This window comes from Mauremys mutica, chromosome 4 (assembly GCF_020497125.1).
Source record: "Mauremys mutica isolate MM-2020 ecotype Southern chromosome 4, ASM2049712v1, whole genome shotgun sequence".
NCBI lineage: Eukaryota > Metazoa > Chordata > Testudines > Geoemydidae > Mauremys > Mauremys mutica.
The window spans coordinates 62,491,160-62,511,232 of NC_059075.1; the positions used below are offsets into that span (position 1 = coordinate 62,491,160).

Below are 20,073 nucleotides of genomic sequence, written 5' to 3' on the forward strand. Positions count from 1 at the left end.
TTCAATTTTAACTGTTAACTTTAAGGAAAAGGGATAGAGTTACCAAGGTGGCACATGCTTTCATGGGTGGGAAAAAGTGGGAGGGGATCCCCCAAGTCAACAGTGGGAAGGCCAATATGTCTCAAATTTCCTTTTGTTGAATGAGAATATGGGCTACTGGTCATTTTTAGTTGGCTGCTGAAGGGTTGTGTGAAAGACGTAAACTGCACAGAAGGAAGTGTGCCACCTTTGTTGATTGTTATACTCCAGAGTCAGTTGTGTTCCCTGCATAAATCTATTTTCTCTAGAGAATAAAAACATTGTGCTTACGGTGGATGCATCATATGAAGGAACACAGAAAACAACTACGGACTTGGATACTCTCCGCTTTCACTGCATAAAGAGTTGGGAGCCAATACTAAAAGCCAGGCTGCAGGTAATATCCTCTGTTCGTTATCATTTGTTACAACTCTCCCACACATTTACAGTGGATCAGAGCTGCTCATTTGTTCAACAGATTTGAAATGTTTCCTGCTTCCAGATAAAACAGTTAAGTTCCCCCTCCCCCAGTGTGTTTCAGATACAGAAGAGAATAAAGACAATTCCGATGACTTCTTAACAATACCCTTGACATTACTTGCGGTGGGACAGAAAGTGAAAGTAGGCCTTCCTGTAGAAAAGGTGAGGGCGTCGTCATTTACATTGACTTTTGCTGAAGGGAGCAAAGATAAAGGTCGGTTGAATGAATAAAGGAAAATAACCGTTAAGCATTATAGCAATTGGTAATCTGTTTTATTTATCAATAAACTAGTGGGGTGGACAGGAAGCTGGGATAAAACTATCAGGTTATTGAGGCTTTGTAGATGCTATGCTGTCTCGGAGAGTTCACTGTCTTTAGAGTAGTGACGTTTTATTGGTCTGAGCACTGTTGGGACGTCCCTTTGCGAAGATGATGAATAGGGGTGGGTGTGGCCAAAACTAAGTTTCCTGAACAGCAGGAGTAGAGGTGCTCTCCGGCCAGCTGGATATTTTTAATCTTAATTTAAAAATGTTTGGCTGATTGACATTTGTGTCACCCATCATCCCTGGAGCTGGCTAGGTTCTAATAGACCAGGCAGAGCTAGAGGAGCGCCAATCCAACCATCTCCTCTTACTCTGCCAGTGGGGACCGTGCTTCCTCTTCCAAACCTCATGGCAGTCTTGGGGTGAGGCTAAGGAGTGAAGAAATTAATCCCTCAGGAGCCTTTCTCCTAGGGAGAAGGGAAAATGAAAATATTTCTGACTCCCTCTGGATCCCCCCATCCCTAGGAGTCTCAGTGTTCCCCTCTTCAGCAGGCCTTGACTTCTTTCTTATCTTTAGTAGCCGTTTGGTGGGACCTAGTGATTTATATCCCTTCTCCCTCTGCCTGGTCTTCAGTGGACTGGCTGGCCCCCTTCCTCCAACATTTGTCTTGGTGTGAGGGGAAGCCTGGTACTGCTGCTCAGGCTGCTCCACCACTCCATTTGGGCATCCACAGGGAGGCAGGTGGCCTATCCCACTCATTCGGCAGTGGAACCAGAAACAATGCTGTCAGTTCCACTGCTGCTGAAACTTCAGGCTGTCTAGAACATCTGTTGGGGGCAGTAGGCTTATTTACTGCCCTTCTCCTTCTCCTTCCCAATGATAACAGAGGAGGAGGGTGGGAAGCCATTTATCTCCGAAGTCACGGAGATTGGGGAGTGAAAAACCATCCCTCTCACTAAATCACCATTGTTCATTTATTGAAATCTTACCTGTCTTTTTAATATTGTAATTCTTTGCTTTTAGGGTACAGAGTTGGAGCTGCAGGTCCAAGTAAATGATTGGTAAGAAATCCTCTTTCTCCATAAAGTTCTTATTGCTTCTTGGGGCAGCTAATTCTAAAGCACTTGAGAAGAGAGGCAATTCTTGACTTAATCCTAAGTAACACACACAACTCAGTTCAATAAGTCACTATAGTAGAGCCACTGGAAGAGGGACCACAATGTAGTAAACATCCTTGGGGAAAATCATAACATAAATGAACACCATGACATTAAGTGAAAAAGGAGAATTTGAAAACTATGAGGAACCTAGTCGCAAAGGCCCTAAAGTGAATGAGAAAATTAAAATCCTTTGTCTCAGCACAGAGCCTTCTTAAACATACCACAGCAGAGTCAGAGAAGCAGGAAAGCAATAGAAAAAACTGATAGGATTTAAAAAGCAAGGTTCAAGAGGTTATTCAAGGCAAATAGCTATTTTCCAAAACAAGAAATCCGGCCCAAGTGAAGCCAATAGAAAGGAGCACTAACTAGGGAAAGTAAAATGTTAGGATGCATGAAGAACAGAAAATACAGAGCATTGTATATTACAATAACATCAGTCAATCATGCAGCCTCGCATGGAATCCTGTGTTTGGTTCTGGTCACCATATCTCAGAAAAGATGCATAGCAGATATAGCAGGGGTGCTGGTGTCAAACCTAATTAGAGGCATGAAGAGATTTCTCTCCAGCTTATCTTTCAATGACTGAAATACCAGATATGCTTGGAGAATAAGGTTGTTGTCAGGCTGGTCCTGCCAGATATGTGCTGAAATTTCATTAATCTCACTGGACTTTCTAGTGAAAAACAAAGATAGGTTTCCAAGACAATGCAAAAGCGTGAAGAGGCTAATGTCAGTTGTTTGCTCTGAGGCTGTGGGACTGGTTTGTGTGTCTGTAATTCTGAATGGTGAATCATGATTCTTTATAGAACTTAGTTGCTGAAAATGTATGTTGCAATTTTAATAAGCTAATCTGGGCCTGTGTGATTACGTATCATTATGTATGTTCCAGCCCAGAAAGTCTAGATGTGCGTTTAGGGTACAATCTGTGTGAAGAGGAGCAAGATTTCTTGCAGAAAAGGAAGAAGGTGGTTGCTAGTGCCTTGAAAAAGGTTCTTCAGCTGAGGAGAGATCTGCATGAGCATGAGGTTTGTGAGTCAGTCAGTCCTGTGACTGGGGTGAGGTTATGGGAGAGGAAAATATATTTCAGATTTGGTGAGTCTGAATCTGCAGTTCCCAGTGAATTTCATCTACAGCCCTTCTATGTTGCAGGCAAATCCATCGATTTTAATGGAACTGGAACAGAACCCCAAAGTGCTGTATTTAAAAATGATTAAGGATCTTGGAATTATGCACACTGAGTAGTGTTTAAAAATGCCGCCTTGTATGTCATGCTTTAACATTAGGGCTGGCCGAAAATGGGAAGTGTAGTCCAGCCAGGGACCCTGGTCCATAGAGGAGAATGGGGGCATGAGGCCCCAGAAATTCAACTCCCATAAGACATCCTGCCTGCACTTCTGAATTGAAATTTTTCTGGTTTTGATTTTTCACAAAAAGTTCTTGTTGTTCCACAGTATCTACTTTGCTGCTAAGAACCAGGATGAATTTTGAATTTAACACTTCCCTTTCTAGATGTGTTTTTGTTAGAGTTAAGTAAATAATAAAGAATAATTTCAGTTGATGAATGTACTGTTTCCCTTGCTCTTAGCTCACTAAGCAGACCATGACTTCCTTGAATTCTTTCATTATTAGATCTTTAAAAAATTTTCTTGATGCTAAGGGACAAATTCTTATCTGGTATAAATCATCACAGTGCCAGTGATAATGGGTGAGGAGAAGAAGGAGACTTTGCATGTTTATTCAAAATTTTAAACTTTTTTAGGGTTCAGTTGAGACTAATGGAACCCCAACATACCTTTTGAGGTTCACTCCTCACTAACATCAATGAATAAGATGACTCTCCTGAGGACTGACTAAACGTTGGCTCTATTTAAGCATTTTCAAGACTATCCGCTGACCCTGTACTCCACCTGGAATGAGTGTTCAGTGTTTTAGTGTTCAGTTGTCTTTTCTGGGTAGGCAGGTAGCTAGATGTTAAGGTTAATGTTTGTTTTCAACAGATCCCAGTGATAGCTGTCATGGCAACAGGAGGAAGTGTCAGGGCAATGTCAGCAATGTATGGCCACCTCTTAGGTCTCCAGAAGCTGAATCTCTTGGACTGTGCTACATATCTCACTGGTACTTCTGGCTCAACATGGTGAGGACAAGAGAGGGGCTTTATTTATTTATTTATTTTTAATTACAGCTCCAGAATGGCTGTGACTCTGACATTTCAGTGCAGTGACAAATGCTTGTAACTTGTTTAGATCCTTGAATGCTCCTAGTCCATTGCTAAAACTTGGAGTTGGCTTTTAAAACAATTTCAATTTAGGACTGCTAAATCTCTCCAAGTTTTGTCTCTTTTTCAACCCCTCTCTTCTAAAACAACACAAATCATTGTAGAAAGCCTTAGAACCTATAAACACAGAGGTTCTACTTGCCCTGACACAGAGATACTCTCTGCTCTTCCCCATCACTTTTGTATATTCCCAACCTACGGCTATGTTTACACTTCTGCCAGATTGATGCACCACCAACTGATGCACTGGGGGTCAATTTAGTGGGTCTAGTGAAGACCTGCTAAATTGACTGCAGATCACTCTCTGATCGACCCTGTACTCCACCTGGAATGAGAAGGGTAAGGTAAGTCAATGGGAGAGTGTCTCCCATTGACCCAGTGTGGATGTAGACACTGCAGTAAATCAACCTAAACTAAATTGACTCCAGCTATGTTATTCATGTATTTGGAGTTGCGTAACTGAGGTCGACTTACCACGGTAGTGTAGACATAGCCTAAGTCATGTATATAAACAGAGGCTTCCAATCCTGGCTTTGCCACTGACTCTTTGGTAAATTTGGGGAAGTCACTTAGGATTGGAACTGACCACAGAATGACAGTTCTGTTTCTCAGCAACTTTTGTGGTTTTGAAATTTGGTGTCATTCTGCGCTGGAACAAAAGCAAAACCTTTAGACTATTTTTGTGAAAATGGAATTATATTGAAATGTCTGTTTTTGGATTGAAACCTGATTTTTTTTTAAGGTGGTGGAGTGTTTAGGTCACTGGCTTGGGAGACCCAGGTTCAAGTCCCAGTTCTGTCTAAGTTAGAACAGTTTTTCATCCCAGATCACACTGAATCAGGCAGGGACTTTGAACCAGGGTCTCCCACAGTGCAGGCCAGTGCCCTAACCAAGCTATAGACTATAAGAAAACACTCTCTCTGTCTCACTTTCTTCCTTCTCCTTCCTGATGAAAACCAGCAAAACTGATATGGCTTCATGAAACATTTTGGCTTTGTTGAAACAACATATTGCAGTGAAAATTTCATTTTTGTCATAAATGTTCCAACCAGATGTATTTAGGACAGGAATCCTGCTCCCGGTGCAGTCAGTATAAACCCTGCACTGAGTCCAAGGGGTTAGGAGCAAATGCTTAACAACTCTCTGGGTTTCTCCATCGGCAAAATAGGAATAGCAATTCTGGACATGGGGTCCAAACCAAGCCCTCAGATCCAAACACCCCCAAGCTCTTCGAGGAACACTGGTTCTGGATCTGAATACTGTAAATCAAGAACATCCATAAATAATTCTCACCTGCTTCATAGGAGTGTTGTGAGGTTTAATTCATCAAAGTTTGTAAAGTGCCTTGATGTCTTGAGTGGAAGACACTAGGTAAATGTAGTGTGTTTTTATTATTAAACCGATTATTGTTTTGTTAACATCACCTCTTTGCTTCAGGACCATGACCAACCTGTACAAAAATAGTGACTGGTCACAGAAAACTCTGGAAGGGCCAATCAGTCTAGCAAAGAAACAGGTGATGAAGTGCAAGATGAATGTTATTTCCATGGAGCATCTGAAGCATTATCATGAAGAGATGATTAAGAGGGCAAAAGAAGGACACATCTCATCTTTTACAGAGCTGTGGTCACTTGTTCAGGAAGCGTTTTTACATGATGAGGTATGTACAGTGCTTCCTGGAGCATGTACCTGCTATGCCATAGCTAAGGAAAATGATTTCTCTGTTTCTTTGAGCCTTTAATGACAATGTGGTGCGTGCAAACATATAGTCTCCTAAAATATAATTGTTCAGAAATAGAGGTGGATAAAGTTCACCAAAGTGCCTAAGTCCTATGTTCAAAGGTGACTTAAGATTTTCCAAAGCCTCTAGTGATTTTGAGTGCCTCAGTTTTTGAGTGCCCAACTGATTTTTGAAAGGTGCTGAGCAACCATCCTCTGAAAATCAGCCACCTTTAAAGGTGTCTGCAGTTGGGTGCTCAAAAGCTGAGTCATCAAAATCACTAATAACTTCTGGCAAATTTGCCTCTGCCTCATTAAAGGTCAATAGGAGTTAGGTGCCTAAATCACTCAGATGCTTTTGAAAATGTTACCTGGTGTCAAAAAAAATCCGGGCAGAGATTTGGAGGCCACTTCTGAAAATGTGTCCAATAGATTCATGCATTTGGTATTAACACATCTATTTATGCTGCCCAGGTAGACTCTGTTGGCAGCTTCTTCTTACTGCATTTCAGATTGTTTGTTTCAATTTTCCTTATGCTCTTTGTGATATTTTGTTTCTCTTTCATTAGCCAGAGGAGAGTAAACTGTCAGAGCAGCGCAAGGCTGTGGATCAGGGTCAGAACCCCTTGCCTCTCTATGCAATCCTCAACGTCAAAGCGGAACAAATCAGCACTTTTAAATTTAGAGGTAAGTGTTCCAAGCTTTACCCTTGTTTCTGAATTCAGTTCCCTATGGGTCAGAGAAGCTAAAGAGATTTTGAGAAGGGAAAAAATCCCCTCCTGCTCAGCACCAGTTCTGGAAAGTTCACCTTTTACTGGAGTGAGAAAGGAATTTGTCCTTACCTGGGAACTGCTGGGTGCTCATTACTTTTGAAGACGAGAGATGATTTAGTGGATAGGGCACTTGGACATGGATAGGGAACTTGGATGTAGACTCAGGAGACTGGAGTATAGTTTCCAGGTGGGCCACAGACTTTCTGTGTAACCTTGGGCAAATCACTTAATGTACCTTGTGTCTCAGTTCCCCATCTGTAAAATCAGAAGAGTACTGCCCTTGGATACTACTGTGAGGAGGGCCATATAAATATCTAAACAGGCAATGATCTGATCTTATTTAGAAGCCTGTATCTGGGCTTTGAAGTCCAATGTTAGGCGCACATTTTTTGAAAATCTTGGCCTTAGCATCTGTGATGGTTCTCAGCATGCTCAGGAATGTGAGTCACCTTGCTAAGCTTGTTAAGCGCCAAAACAGTCTCCCATGGGCTATGCCAGTACTTATTTTGCCTCGCAGCTTAACATTAGGTTCACCCCAGTCCCTCACCCCCCATTTGAATCATTTCATTGTAGAGTCCTGCCCTTATCCTCTGAACACTCATAGAAATACTAGGTATTCTGTCCCCAAGGGAACTGTGTGCACAGCAGCTTGTCTGATTCAACCCAGGACCAGTTCTTGTACAACATCACAGCACTGAGATTTATAGTGAAAACAATCCATCTTAAGTTTATTATCAAAGGTTAAGATTTAAGAGATAGTGAGTAAGGGTAATGGAAACAGAAAGATTACATATAAAACAAAATCAATACCTGCTTTCTAGAGACTACACTTAACTTTAACAGAGTAGCCATCAGTCTAAAAGCAGTCTTATGTCACCTAAATGTTCTTTACCGTGTTTCCATCCAGGGCAGGTTGGGATCCCATTTTCACAAATGTAATTGCATTGCCTTCCGCAAGTGCAGGATCAAGGGGTGTCCTTTTGTCTTCTCCTTATATCCCCAAAGTTCATTGTTCCCAGAGTCAGGACAACTCCCTGTGGTTCAGTCTCTGATGTCTTGCCTCCCTGTTGACTTTTCATCTCCCTGTTGACTTTCTATGTAAATAGGGCTTCAATTGTGTTGACTTACAATGCTTAGTTTACACATGAAACAAGATAGATGAGTGAATATATACCCTTTGTCTGGAAAAAAAAACATTTGTCAACCATACTTTGATTCAGACTTTAGGAGCATGTTTTCATTATGGGGACGTAACTTTTTACACAATAGCCACACAGACGTTTCACAGTGATATTAATGATCAGCATGATCCTGGCTTTCATATAAGATCTTACATGACATGGTTTATGGATAAATACCATAAAAGCGGTGTGTTGGGGCAGTGAGTTTGTCAGGCCTGTTAGGAGTTTCTGTTACACAACAGTGAACTCGTTGCCAGTTGGCACCAATTGGCCTCTATGTCAGAGTATCCAGATTCATTCAACCCCGGGCTTCCACCCAGGGCTTCATCAATGGGTCTCTCAACTCTTATCTGGAGAGACAATATTCTCCTGAGATGAGAAACCAATTTAGTCTCCATGTACATCATCTCAAAATGTAATGAAGAGGGTAGTAGGGCTTATCATATACAAGCTACTGTCAGCACAGAGGAGCTGGGAGGAGCAAAATTGTTTGATTTATGAATTGCTTTATCCATCTGTGTAAGTCTCATTTTCTTTTCCTACTCTCTTAGCATTATAATAAAAACCTTGTGTGTCAATCCTTTTGTAGAATGGGTGGAGTTCTCACCTTACGAGGTGGGATTCCAGAAATACGGAGCCTTCATTCGATCAGAAAATTTTGACAGTGAGTTCTTCATGGGGAAGTTGGTGAAGAAGCTCCCAGAGTCTCGGATCTGCTTTCTGGAAGGTGACCTATTATTCATGGAATATAGCCTAATGAAAAAACTATAGAGAACATAAATATGGGACTGGCTAGCCACTGGCCTATATATTGCAGTCCTAAACAGCCAGACTCCTAGGGTCAAATTTACCCAGATCCAATGGAGTCGAGTACTGCCAACCTTGAAAGTTCAAAAATCATGATTTGGTCTCCCTAAAATAATGAGAGTTTAAAAAAATTATATTCTGTTTTTGATCTATCTTTTGATTTTTGACCTCCCCTTGCCCCCTCCCCCACTGACACAGTCAGAGTTGCCAACTCTTCCAAATACAGAGTTGGCTGGTTTTGGCTCTTGCAGAGATTCCAGCTTTTCCTCAAACCCCAAATTTCTAAATAATTAATTCTGCACCCTGCAGCCCCACATCTACCCACCCCCCAGCCCAGAAATGAGTTATGTACTTACCAGCTCCCACATCTATTCGACCCCACCAGCCCCCACACCTGCCCATCCTGTAGACCACCAATTAGTGATGCATTCCCAGCCCTTCATCACTTCTGTCCCACCATTCCCACATCTACCCCTTGCCCATCTGTCTACCTCTGGTCCTCCTGCAGCTCCAGGGATTCTTCACCCCCTTCCCAGAGCTGGTGGCACAGGGATGGAGGGGGAGAAGCAGCCAACAGAGCCAATCCATTTTTCACGGGAAGGGGAAGGGAGAAGGAAGCAGAATCACCCTGAGCTGCTGGGGTCTTTCTGCTCCCTCCTCTCCTGTGACAATGGTGTCAGCTTTCCCCTGCCCTACCCCCAAACTCCTCTTGACTCTTAAGGGGAGAGGGCCATCATTGGTTGCTCTTCCTCAGGAGGCAGGCATGTGGTGAAGGCAGCCAATCAGAATGAATTCCCCTCTTTAAGCAGGGCTGAAATCCATGCAAGGGCAGGAGCTTCTGGCATCACTAACTGACTCCACTAGGGGCTAAAACTGTCTTACTCTCATTGCAAGAGATGGCAACACTGACAGTCGCACCATGATTGAGTTTGGCCTCTTATGTGTGTGCATGGAGGGAACACACCCTGCATTGAGGGCACAAGAAGTGGGAGCTCCTTGCACCCCAATACACCTACACAAGTCCCCTCACAATCCGATCCTGTACCTGTCAAATTCCCATCGAACAGATACATGCCTTCATTTATAAATAGAAGTAATAACACTTGATTAGATAATCCCCTCTTGGGTGCTGGTGATTTCATGCAAGAGAAAAACGTGCTGTTGGGGAGCAGCAGATGTCTCTGAGTCTCATTTACATAGTAAATGCTTCCCCTGTGAGGTCTCTGCAGTGCTGTGATAGCCATCTCTCTTGAAACAGTACCTGGAACCATGCTAGAAGTGCCACAGCTGAGGCGAGCTCCGTATGTGCTTCTGTTGCTAAGGCCTTATTAGCCCTTACACCTGGTGGAGCTCAATGCTGTTCCTCAACTGCCCTCAACACCAGGCTGCTCCCACAGTCCCAGACACCTTGCTTCTGTGCCTCATGCCTCCCAACTACCATCCTAGCATCCACCCCCAAATCTTCCCCTGCTGGTGCCCTCCCACTCTCTTCAGCCCAATGGAAAGCGCAACAACAGCGACACCCCTAGCAGATATTACTCTTAATAGATTCACTGCCTTGTGCTCTGCTGGTCTATTACTGACTCAAAGATCAGTTCACAGAAGGGTCTTAGGTTCATTCTGCTTCATCACACCTTTTTGTCAATATTCTATACTCTCTATCTCCACTAATACACATGGGCATTAGAGGACCTCTTTTGGGTGGGTGAAGTCTGTACTTTGCTGCCCTCCAGTAGAGTGAGAGAATGCAATGTTCACCAGCATCTGAGGAGGAGCTTTTCTTGGCTGAGCTCTGCCAATCTTTGTAGCTGAAGTCCCAGATTTGCTCTTCTATCTAGGGCACTATGTTACAGCACAATCAACTCAGACTACTTAATTATACTCAACATGGGTTCTTGTAAGTAAAAATTCATGACATTTTTATCCAGATGAGATAAACCACTGGTTAACTTGAGCTGATATGGTGTTTCTCTCATGTGGTTGGACTTGCAGGTATCTGGACTAATGTTTTTACTCGGAATTTGCTGGATGGCTTATACTGGTCCTCAAATGCAGATGAATTCTGGGACCACTGGGCCAAAGACATGGTAGATATGGGTAAGAGTTTAAAGCGTTTTAAGCTTAACATATATTCTTGCCTTAACTGACCGCATAGTTCCCATTATCAAGGAGAAGATGCATTTCTGCTACTTCTGCTAATGGACCTTCACAAACTCTCTAAACACCAGTGCATTACCTGTGTTCTGTCATTCCACTGTGGTTACCAGTGGATCCCCCAGTATGGTTTTCACTTATATCAGATTTACTCCAATAGCATTGTGATAGTATGGAAGTCTTCCCCTTGTGACAGAAATGGGTTCATTCTGCACGGCGGCCATGTAGGACTCTGATACCAGTATATTACAGTGTAACCTTTTGTCTGCCTCTTCCTCAGCTGACCAATATTGTGTTGCCATTGTTTTATATTCGGTAACGGCGCTGGGTCAGTAGCACTGCCCTTCCCTTATTTTTGTGTCTTTTAAACAATTGAAATGGAAACTCTTGTAAAGATTATTGAAATCAAATAGGACCAAGAATCCTAAAGTGCTAGTATCATCCTACTAGCCAAAAACAACTTTTCACTCACCTTTCCATTCACCTGGTGACCCTTCCAATCTCATCCTGTTGAACCCAGCCATATTTAAGTGCTAATTTAAAATGTTTTGATTAGTTTTAATTTTGCTCTCAAACCACTAGTTCATTTCAACGGTGACTATGCAAAGGTTGGGGCAATTGGTGATGTCAGGCTGTCAGCACGGCTATGAAGCAAGCATGTCATTTGAAAGACTAGAGGTTGGAAATTGTTCTTTAAATAAAAAAGAATCAAATATGGTCAACTGTTTCATTAAAGTGTGTGTGTGAGAGAGACAGAGCTTGAGAGGTGCACAGACAAAGAAACAAGAAGAGCGTTGACCCATGAAGTAGACAGAGAGGGTGATTAGCCCAAGAAAGGAACATTCCATATTCTTTGTCAAAGTTATCTCTTACCCTCCCTTTTTCTATTTCCCAGCTAGAGAAAAGACTGCTTCTGATGACTCTTCCATTGTCATCAAGTCTTCATGTTCCACATCAGGGAACCTTTGTGAAATCTTTAATGACATTCTAACCACCCGCCCGCTACTTGAAGAGAGTCATAACTTCTTGAGAGGCCTAGAATTTTACAAGGACTATCTCCAACAGAGAGGATTTATTGACTGGAAAGGTAACTGCAACTAAACATTAGCTGCACTTTTGAGGTATCACCTCAGGTCAAGGGATACGACTAATGGCAATAATAAAAACGTAACAAGTCATTATGTGTTAGAGATGAGTGAATGGGTCAGCTGAAAATATGAATCTGCCCGTATATGCTGCCTTTGTGCCTGGTGAACCAGCCACTCTGGGACCTTATCCCTGGAATTCAGGCAAGAGGATGAGGTTGATCCCTGTGCACCTCCAAGCTCCTTGCAGGTTCTGGCTCCCACCTGTCTAACTCTGGCTGCCACTGTACCCTCAGCCTTGCTGGCAGTGGCAGATCCTTCTGCTGCTGTTGTCAGTTGGATTTAGGTAGAGCCCACAACATGCTAGGTGTTTTCCAAATGCACAACATGAGAAAGTCCCTGTCCCAAAGAGCTCACATCCTAAGAAAACCCAGCAACATCTGAAGTGTAGGGGGAGAGGGATAAACCATACAATCAAATAAACAGTATCAACGAGCATTATCAGCTGGAATATTTGTGAAGGCAACCTAGTAGGAATGGGTCTTGAGGAGGGATTTGCAGGAGGAGAGCATAGTAGCGTTGCAGATTAGTTCAGGGAAGGTGTCCCATGCATAAGGCGTGGCATGGAGGAAAGCACACAGTCTGTGGCAGGAAAAGTGAACAATTGATCAGGTGTCGCAACCTCTTTTTGCTACTTCAGTGAAGCCAAAAAAAGGTTAGGTCCAAGAGCCCATCTTTAGAACAGAGGCAGGAGGAGAGGTCATCTACATGTGTAGGAGTGATATACCGGTAAGAACATAAGAATGGCCGTATTGGGTCAGATCAAAGGTCCATCTAGCCCAGTATCCTGTCTTCCAGCAGTGGCCAATGCCAGATGCCCCAGAGAGAATGAACAGAACAGGTAATCATCAAGTGATCCATCCTCTGTCACCCATTCCCAGCTTCTGGTAAACAGAGGCTAGGGACACCATCCCTGCCCATCCTGGCTAATAGCCATTGATGGACCTATCCTCCATGAACTTATCTAGTTCTTTTTTGAACCCTGTTATAGTTTTGGCCTTCACAACATCCTCTGGCAAGGAGTTCCACAGGTTGACTGTGCATTGTGTGAAGAAATACTTCCTTTTGTTTTAAATCTGCAGCCTATTAATTTCATTTGGTGACCCCTAGTTCATGTGTTATGAGTTATAAGGGTAGGCTTTCTAGGTTAAAGGTGCAGTTTATTTTATTTTAAAGAGTTTTCTTTAGTTTAGACCTACCTGAAAACCTCAGGCCTGGGTTTAACTTGACTTTTTTACCAGCCAGGTGGTGGTTGGAGAGGGAAGAAGAGCGCTCATGAATGGCTTCATTTTTGCTGTGGTAAATTTGTGAAATGAGAACAGGGAATTTCACACTGTGAAATAATTAATGATTCCAGTTGACTCCCTTGAGGGATTTTAATGGGAAAGATTTATTTAAAGCTCTTTTTGAGTTTGAATATATAAAAGGGGACTCTCCCAATGAAGTGCTTACTTTAATTCAGATTTCCAGTGAAAAGTAAGTACAGGACACTTTCAACACAGTGATATGCAGATGGGGGTTTGGGCTGGGGGTGGAATTTTAAATTAATAATATACACCCAACCAAAAGGAACTGAAATGTAAACCCCTTCCTGCTTTTGGTGTGTGAATCAGCAAGTGACTTTCCCTCATTAAATCAGGATCTTGAGTTTCTAGCAGCCCTGAATGTCACATTTTTACAGAATTATTTGCTAATTTTAACAGTGGGATATGGAAACATAATTTATTACTTCAAGATGCTGTCAAAGATGCATTCCAAAATGTGGAACACTTTACAGTTATTATACATCTTTTAAATCAACTCTGTTGTATGATTCTATGGCAGACAGGTCAGCAAAAATGAAATATGCTAAAAAATACATAAAGCAGCTGTGTGATCTAGCTGTTAACTCCTGCTTCTGACTACAAACTAGTCAGGACTCCAGGGTTCTGTTCCTGGCTTTGCCATTCACTCATTTTGTAACCCTGGGCAAATCATTTAGGATCATATTCTGATATCTTTACTCATGCTGAATAGTGCCTTACTCCCAGGGAGTAAGATAATGCATTTACCACCAGGGAATGGTAATAGACTTAGAATGGGGAAGCCAAATGGACTGGACTACTGGTGGTGTGCTACTCAAGATATCAGGATCTGGGCCTTATATCTCTGCACGCTGCAGTTTACCCCTCTGTAAAATCCATCCAGTAATATTTGCCTACTTTTTAGGAATAGTGAGGCTTAATTAATTTTCATAAGTACTATAAGATCCTTGGATAAGAGATGCTATACATTTGAAGTATGATATTTGTTGCTGTTAGAAACATAAGAATGCAAGAAAAGGTAACTTGCAAATATTTGGATTTGAGAATTACACTAGACAGGCTACATTCTGATTTTCAAGCAGAGAGAAGGATCTCTTGTTCTGAGATTGCAAAAACAAAAGTTGTTCAAAAGACGTTCTCTCCCATGTGATATATTAAAACAGAGAATGGAGAAGAGGTAGGAAGGCAAGACAGGAGAAAACCACTCTAGACGTTGTTATGTTGTGAAGAGCAGTATTAAAAGAAACTAGTTGAGGGGTCAGATATAGAGGGAACGTAACCTCAGGAGGCAATTATGGGGAGTTGAAAAGCATGTTACAACAGTATTAATATTACTGCAAGATATCACTTAATACTCTCTTGTCTTTTTGTTTTTTCTTGTTCTTAGAAAATAGTCCATTGTTCCTAGTGATACATTGATTAAAATGCAGTTATCTTTCAGACACTGTGCTGGATGTATCCCCTAACAAACTGACTCCACGGGAGAAACATCTCTGCCTAATAGATGTTGGCTATTTCATTAACACCAGTTGCCCACCGCTTCTCAAGCCAGAGAGGAATGTGGATGTCATCATCTCACTTGATTACTCGATGGGCAATATGTTCCAGGTGAGACGATTCAAGTTCACTATTGCTTGTAGCACTGATGGCACTTTTCCTACAAGGCTTGCCTGTCATTTTTATTTTGTTTTTAACAGTACAGGATTTGGACTCAGTAGTCCGAAGTCCACTATCACAGTTGTACGAAAGAGAAGTAACTCCTGATATCAGAAAATTAATACCCAGGTAGAATTGTTATAGGCAGTTGCTGAATTAGGTCCAATATCTTTTGCCACCAAACTAAACAGTGTTTAGTTAATAAACACCAAGAGGGTCCCACTATTTTCCCCTTCATGGGAGAGAAAACTAGTCAGAATGGCCAAAACACCAGTAAAAATGCACAGAAAAGGTATAATCCAACAAAGCCTATCTCCAGTTTACATCAAGAGCCTCCCCTGCATACATGGTTTCATGAAAAAATGAGGTTATCTATTATGTTTTACATCTTTAATAGGAATGTGAGAATTAGCCTGCTTTTTCCTTCCATTTTGACAGGGAGTGGCTCCATATGTATGGCACAGTCATTTCCATGTTGGATTAATGCACAGTGAACTGCTTAGAGTTACATACATAGAGCGCTGGAAAATTCAGTCATTCCAGAGCATAGAAGCTCAGATATTTAGTGTTCCTTGCAAGGAGTGTAGTAAATCTTTGCTCCACAGACTGCACTAGATACTAGTTCAGGGGTGGGCAAACTACGGCCTGTGGGCCTGATCCAGCCTGCGAGCAGTTTTAAGCTTGCCCGAGAGCTTCTGCTGGAGAGCAGGGTTGTGGGGCTTGTCCTGCTCCGGCACTCCACCCGGGCAGGGGTGGCTCCAGGCACCAACACGCCAAGCACGTGCCTGGGGTGGCAAGCCGCGGGGGGCGCTCTGCTGGTCGCCACGAGGGTGGCAGGCAGGGTGCCTTCGGCGGCATGCCTGCGGAGTGTCCGCTGGTCCCGCAGCTTTGACGGACCTCCCGCAAGCATGCCGCCGAATCCGCGGGACCGGGGACCTTCCGCAGGCAAGCCGCCGAAGGCAGCCTGCCTGCCGTGCTTGGGGCGGCAAAATACCTAGAGCCTCCCCTGCACCTGGGTCACTCGGTTGGGGGCTGCACCACTCCCGGAAGCTGCGTCATGGCGCTCCAATAGGAGCTGCAGGGGTGGTGCCTGCAGATGGGGCAGTGTGCAGAGCCTCCCAGCCGCGTCTCCACATAGAAGCTGGAGAAGGGACATGCTGCTGCTTCCGGGAGCCCCTTGAGGTAAGTGCTGTTCAAAGCCTGCACCCCTGAACTGTATTTTGCTTACTTTGGATTGGTTTATGAAGAATGATGCTTTACTGAGTATTGTAAAGGCACCTAGAAGCAGATGGACAGGGACATTTTACTAATGGGATAAAGTACAAAGTACACACAGGAGAACATGCCAGTGCTTGATTCTCTTCAGCTACTATAACAGTTCCTACCATGGATGGACAGTATGGGTGAGCTTGAAACAAAACCTTGGCATTGAACATCCCTCTCTTGATAATGGACTGAACAAAAAGCTTGGCTCAGACATTTCCGTACTTTTGGCAAATTCAGATGTGCCCTATGTCTAATAGAGAATAATTGTAACCCTTTTTCTCTCTTGCCACAAGCCCCTTTCATTACTCTGTGTGGGGTTTGTTTGTAAAGTATGGATGGGATTTTCAAAACACTCAGGGTTGGCCTAATTCTGCCCCCACTAAAATCTAGGCTAAAACTGCCACCAACTGCAATGGAAACAGAGTTAAGCCAGTGCTGGAAATTCCCACCCTCTGAGGTTTAATAACATGGAGGCTTTTGTCAGGCAGCCGTATAGGGTGTTTGTATCATTCAGTATTGTGCCTCGTGTGGTTTCAGAGTAATTCAGTGTCACTTGTTACAGGAAAGCCCGAGTCTAGTCTTTTGGAGGGGGTTCTAATGTGGTCTTATTCTGTGTCTAACCAGCAATTAGAGATGACATACAGATATTGCAAAACGCAAGGCATCCCATTCCCCAAAATTGAGCTGAGTGAGGAAGATAGGAAGAATCCCAAGGAATGTTACGTGTTTTCAGAGGCAGAGAACCCCAGAGCTCCCACAGTGCTCCACTTCCCATTGGTGAACAACACTTTCAAGGAGTACAAGGAACCTGGTAAGTTCATTGTCCACAGGAAACAATCATTTTACTACACTTTGTGTGACCTGTCTTCCCACATCTGATTTCCCATTTGTCCTGTTCACCTGTGTTATGTCCTCCCTGGGCTGAGTCCCTGTTTTTTGACTGCACTCTCCAGTGACTTAACATATAACAGCAAAAGCCTCGACAGAGCCAAGTTTGAGCAGACACCTGGAGATTGATGCAGACTATCAAACAATGTCAGAGTAAATGATGCTCTGTGGCTTTTGCATGTGAAAAGCGGGGAGGGGGCTGGGTTGTAGTGGGAGATGGGATAAGAGAATTTTTGGCTGACTCAGCTAGAATTCTCCCTGGACTCTGGGGGAAGAACATATTAGAGTAGCAGCTCCACCCCTTGTAAATGGGCTCTGCTCTCCTCTGACGCTCCCATGACCTATGGGGAGGCAAGCACCACCTCTAGCACCGCTCATTCTCTGCACCAAGATTGCTTAAATCTCTGTAGATATTTAGTAGCAGACTGTTCCCTCAGAAGGTGCCTTGAAATTGATGCCTTAAGCCGCAAAAGACACTTCAAAGCTAGAAGGATTTAGTAGGTATCCAGTTTTCTAAACAGCTGTGGGACACCCTGAAAAAAAGCAACAGGCAATGTTGTCTGTGCAGACATTCCAATTGTAAACACTCAGACCTTTTAAAATAATGAATTGATTCTATTCAACCTTGGAATGATTTGCCTTTCCCAGTGAGGATGCTGAAGCCAGCCAGGCTTGAAGTTTCTAGCTGCAGCCCTTCTGAGCTATCGGAGTGCAAAATTTCAAATCTGACCTGAAGCAAACTGGGTTTTTTAGATGAGTTTGCAAAGAAAAATACTCTAATAGTTAAATCGATTCTGTTCAAGCTTTGCAGAAAAATTCATTTGCTCTGGGACAACTGCATGGAAAACTTCTCCCCAGAAGGAATGTTTGAAGAAAGTTATGACCAACTAAAAAATAAGCGGTTAAGAAAAATGTCTCCACTGTTACTATCATTTACCATGGAACACTAATACTAGTGTTAAACACAGGATAAACAGACACACTGTGACTAAATCCGGTTTAGAAACTTTACAGGTTAGTAATCAACATATTAGGAAGAAGGCTGGAGCTGGTCCATGGGGACAGAGAAAGCTTCACAGAGTAATGCACGTTCAGGCAAAGCTGTTGAACACAGCATAGCAGGTCAAACAGAGGCTTTCACAGTTCACTTAATGAAAAGCAGCTGAGAGTATGTGGAAGGAATGCAGGAGTTTAGCTTCTCAGTGTCCGAGTCCCAAACCTGTGAGTTATGAGTCATACGTGTTTGCCTCCAAAGAGTAATTTATTCATAGTTCTGGGCTTCAAGCTGACAGGTCAACTGTAAAAATGTGCATTTGGGGAATGGGAGGTCTAGTGATTTCAACTTTAAAGGTGGTAATTCTCATTTCTGGCTGAGTGGGAGACACCCCAGAGAGCTTTTTATTTAATCATTTGATTTTGGCTAGGTGGCCAGTTTTGAAAAGCTGGCCCTTTAAAATGAAAATCCTGCATTTGTATGCTCAACACAAGCAGTGGCATCTACAATGTAGGTGGCTGGCTTAGAAAATGTGGCTTATGATGCTAGAGCATTAAAAGATCCTTTTGAGGCAAAGTGTTAGCACATCACCAGAAATTCTACATAGTATTATTCAGTATCCCTAGCTTGGAAATCAAACTTACAGGAAAAACTGACAATCCAAATTAGAGTGTGGAAGCCAGCTGATACTTCATGAGCATAGTGTAGGTGTCAATTTCACATGGCTCAGGTGGATATTGCAGATAACATCTCACGTACGGCCTGTTTAGAGATCTAGCAGAGATCGTACAAAATTAGACTGATCTGGGCAGGTTGCTTTCAGGCTGCAAATAAATTAGATTCTCTTGCAAAATGAGAGGAAGGAAGCGTAACTCCAAACTCAAAAGCATAAATATTTCGTTTCTGTAGTCCTTGGATGCAGTAAACAAGATTTCCTGATATTAAGTGTTAAATAAATAATAAAACATTGGAATGGTGGATACTGGCACATTTGGGCTATGGTGTTCAACTGGAGAATGAAGATGTGATACCTGATGGCTGGAGGAAGGCAGATTGATATACAGAAGGCTCCCCGCCCCCTTCCACTCTTCCATGTGCAACTGGCTTGGACTCTGTTGGTTTATTCTTTTTTGCCTCCTGTGGCACTGCATGGATTTACCTGCTGGCAGAATTTGACCCATATGGCCTGAATTTCAGAGGTATTGAGCACCAGCAGCTCCTGCTAATTTGAGCAGGAACTGTGTGCAAGGACGGGGCACTTGAGAATCAGGCCAGTAGTGTTCAGAAAAGGCCTATAGGCCTAATTCTGCACTCAGTGTAATGTCAAGCCAGAGCATTGAAATTAATGGAATTACTTTATATTTATGCCAGTTTAACTGAGAGGGGAAAAAATTGGCCCACTGCCTCTGATGTATTTTTGTTCCTTCTCGGCTTTTGACATTGGTTTGTCATCCGGTTTAAAGTCAGAGTTTGAAATGCAGACGAATTATACTTAGCTTCATCAAAAAAACACCTATTTATGCCTGCAGGATACCCACAGAGTTAGAATCCCCTTTTGACCAATCAGACTGCTCCATTTATACTAGCCCTCATCTAATGACCAGTAGGACTTAACAGAAAATGTTCACTGTTATTGCTATTGAGAATGTTATGTGTGCCAGACACACATTTTCCTGTCTTTCATATTCAAGATTCAGCTCACAGTGGTGGCTTTTCTCTTCCTCTGCAGGGGTGAAGCGCAGTCCCTTGGAGATGAAGGATGGTGATATAAATTTGACCAATAACTCACCATATTATTTTACAAAACTGGTGTACTCTGCTGAAGACTTTGACAAACTGGTGAATCTGAGTAGCTACAACATCCTCAATAACAAAGACCTGATTCTACAGTCCATCCAGAGGGCTATGGCATGGAGGAGAACCAGCATGAGTGGACGTTTACCCACCAGTTCTGAAGTTCAATCTGCCTAGGCAGTATTTCTGCATTA

General features: G+C 42.9%; 1 protein-coding gene across 1 annotated transcript in view; it reads left to right on the forward strand.

Annotated features, from left to right (window-relative positions):
* Positions 1-20,073, forward strand: part of PLA2G4B (phospholipase A2 group IVB) — a 43,448-nt gene extending 23,375 nt beyond the window's left edge. Inside the window, exons 8-20 of the mRNA XM_045015417.1 lie at positions 288-415; positions 550-660; positions 1,787-1,824; positions 2,813-2,948; positions 3,921-4,057; positions 5,636-5,858; positions 6,487-6,604; positions 8,461-8,598; positions 10,671-10,775; positions 11,728-11,919; positions 14,723-14,889; positions 16,828-17,014; positions 19,815-20,073. Of these exons, the coding sequence (XP_044871352.1) occupies positions 288-415; positions 550-660; positions 1,787-1,824; positions 2,813-2,948; positions 3,921-4,057; positions 5,636-5,858; positions 6,487-6,604; positions 8,461-8,598; positions 10,671-10,775; positions 11,728-11,919; positions 14,723-14,889; positions 16,828-17,014; positions 19,815-20,056 (1,922 nt within the window). The 3' untranslated portion in view covers positions 20,057-20,073. The remainder of the gene's footprint in view (positions 1-287; positions 416-549; positions 661-1,786; positions 1,825-2,812; positions 2,949-3,920; positions 4,058-5,635; positions 5,859-6,486; positions 6,605-8,460; positions 8,599-10,670; positions 10,776-11,727; positions 11,920-14,722; positions 14,890-16,827; positions 17,015-19,814) is intronic.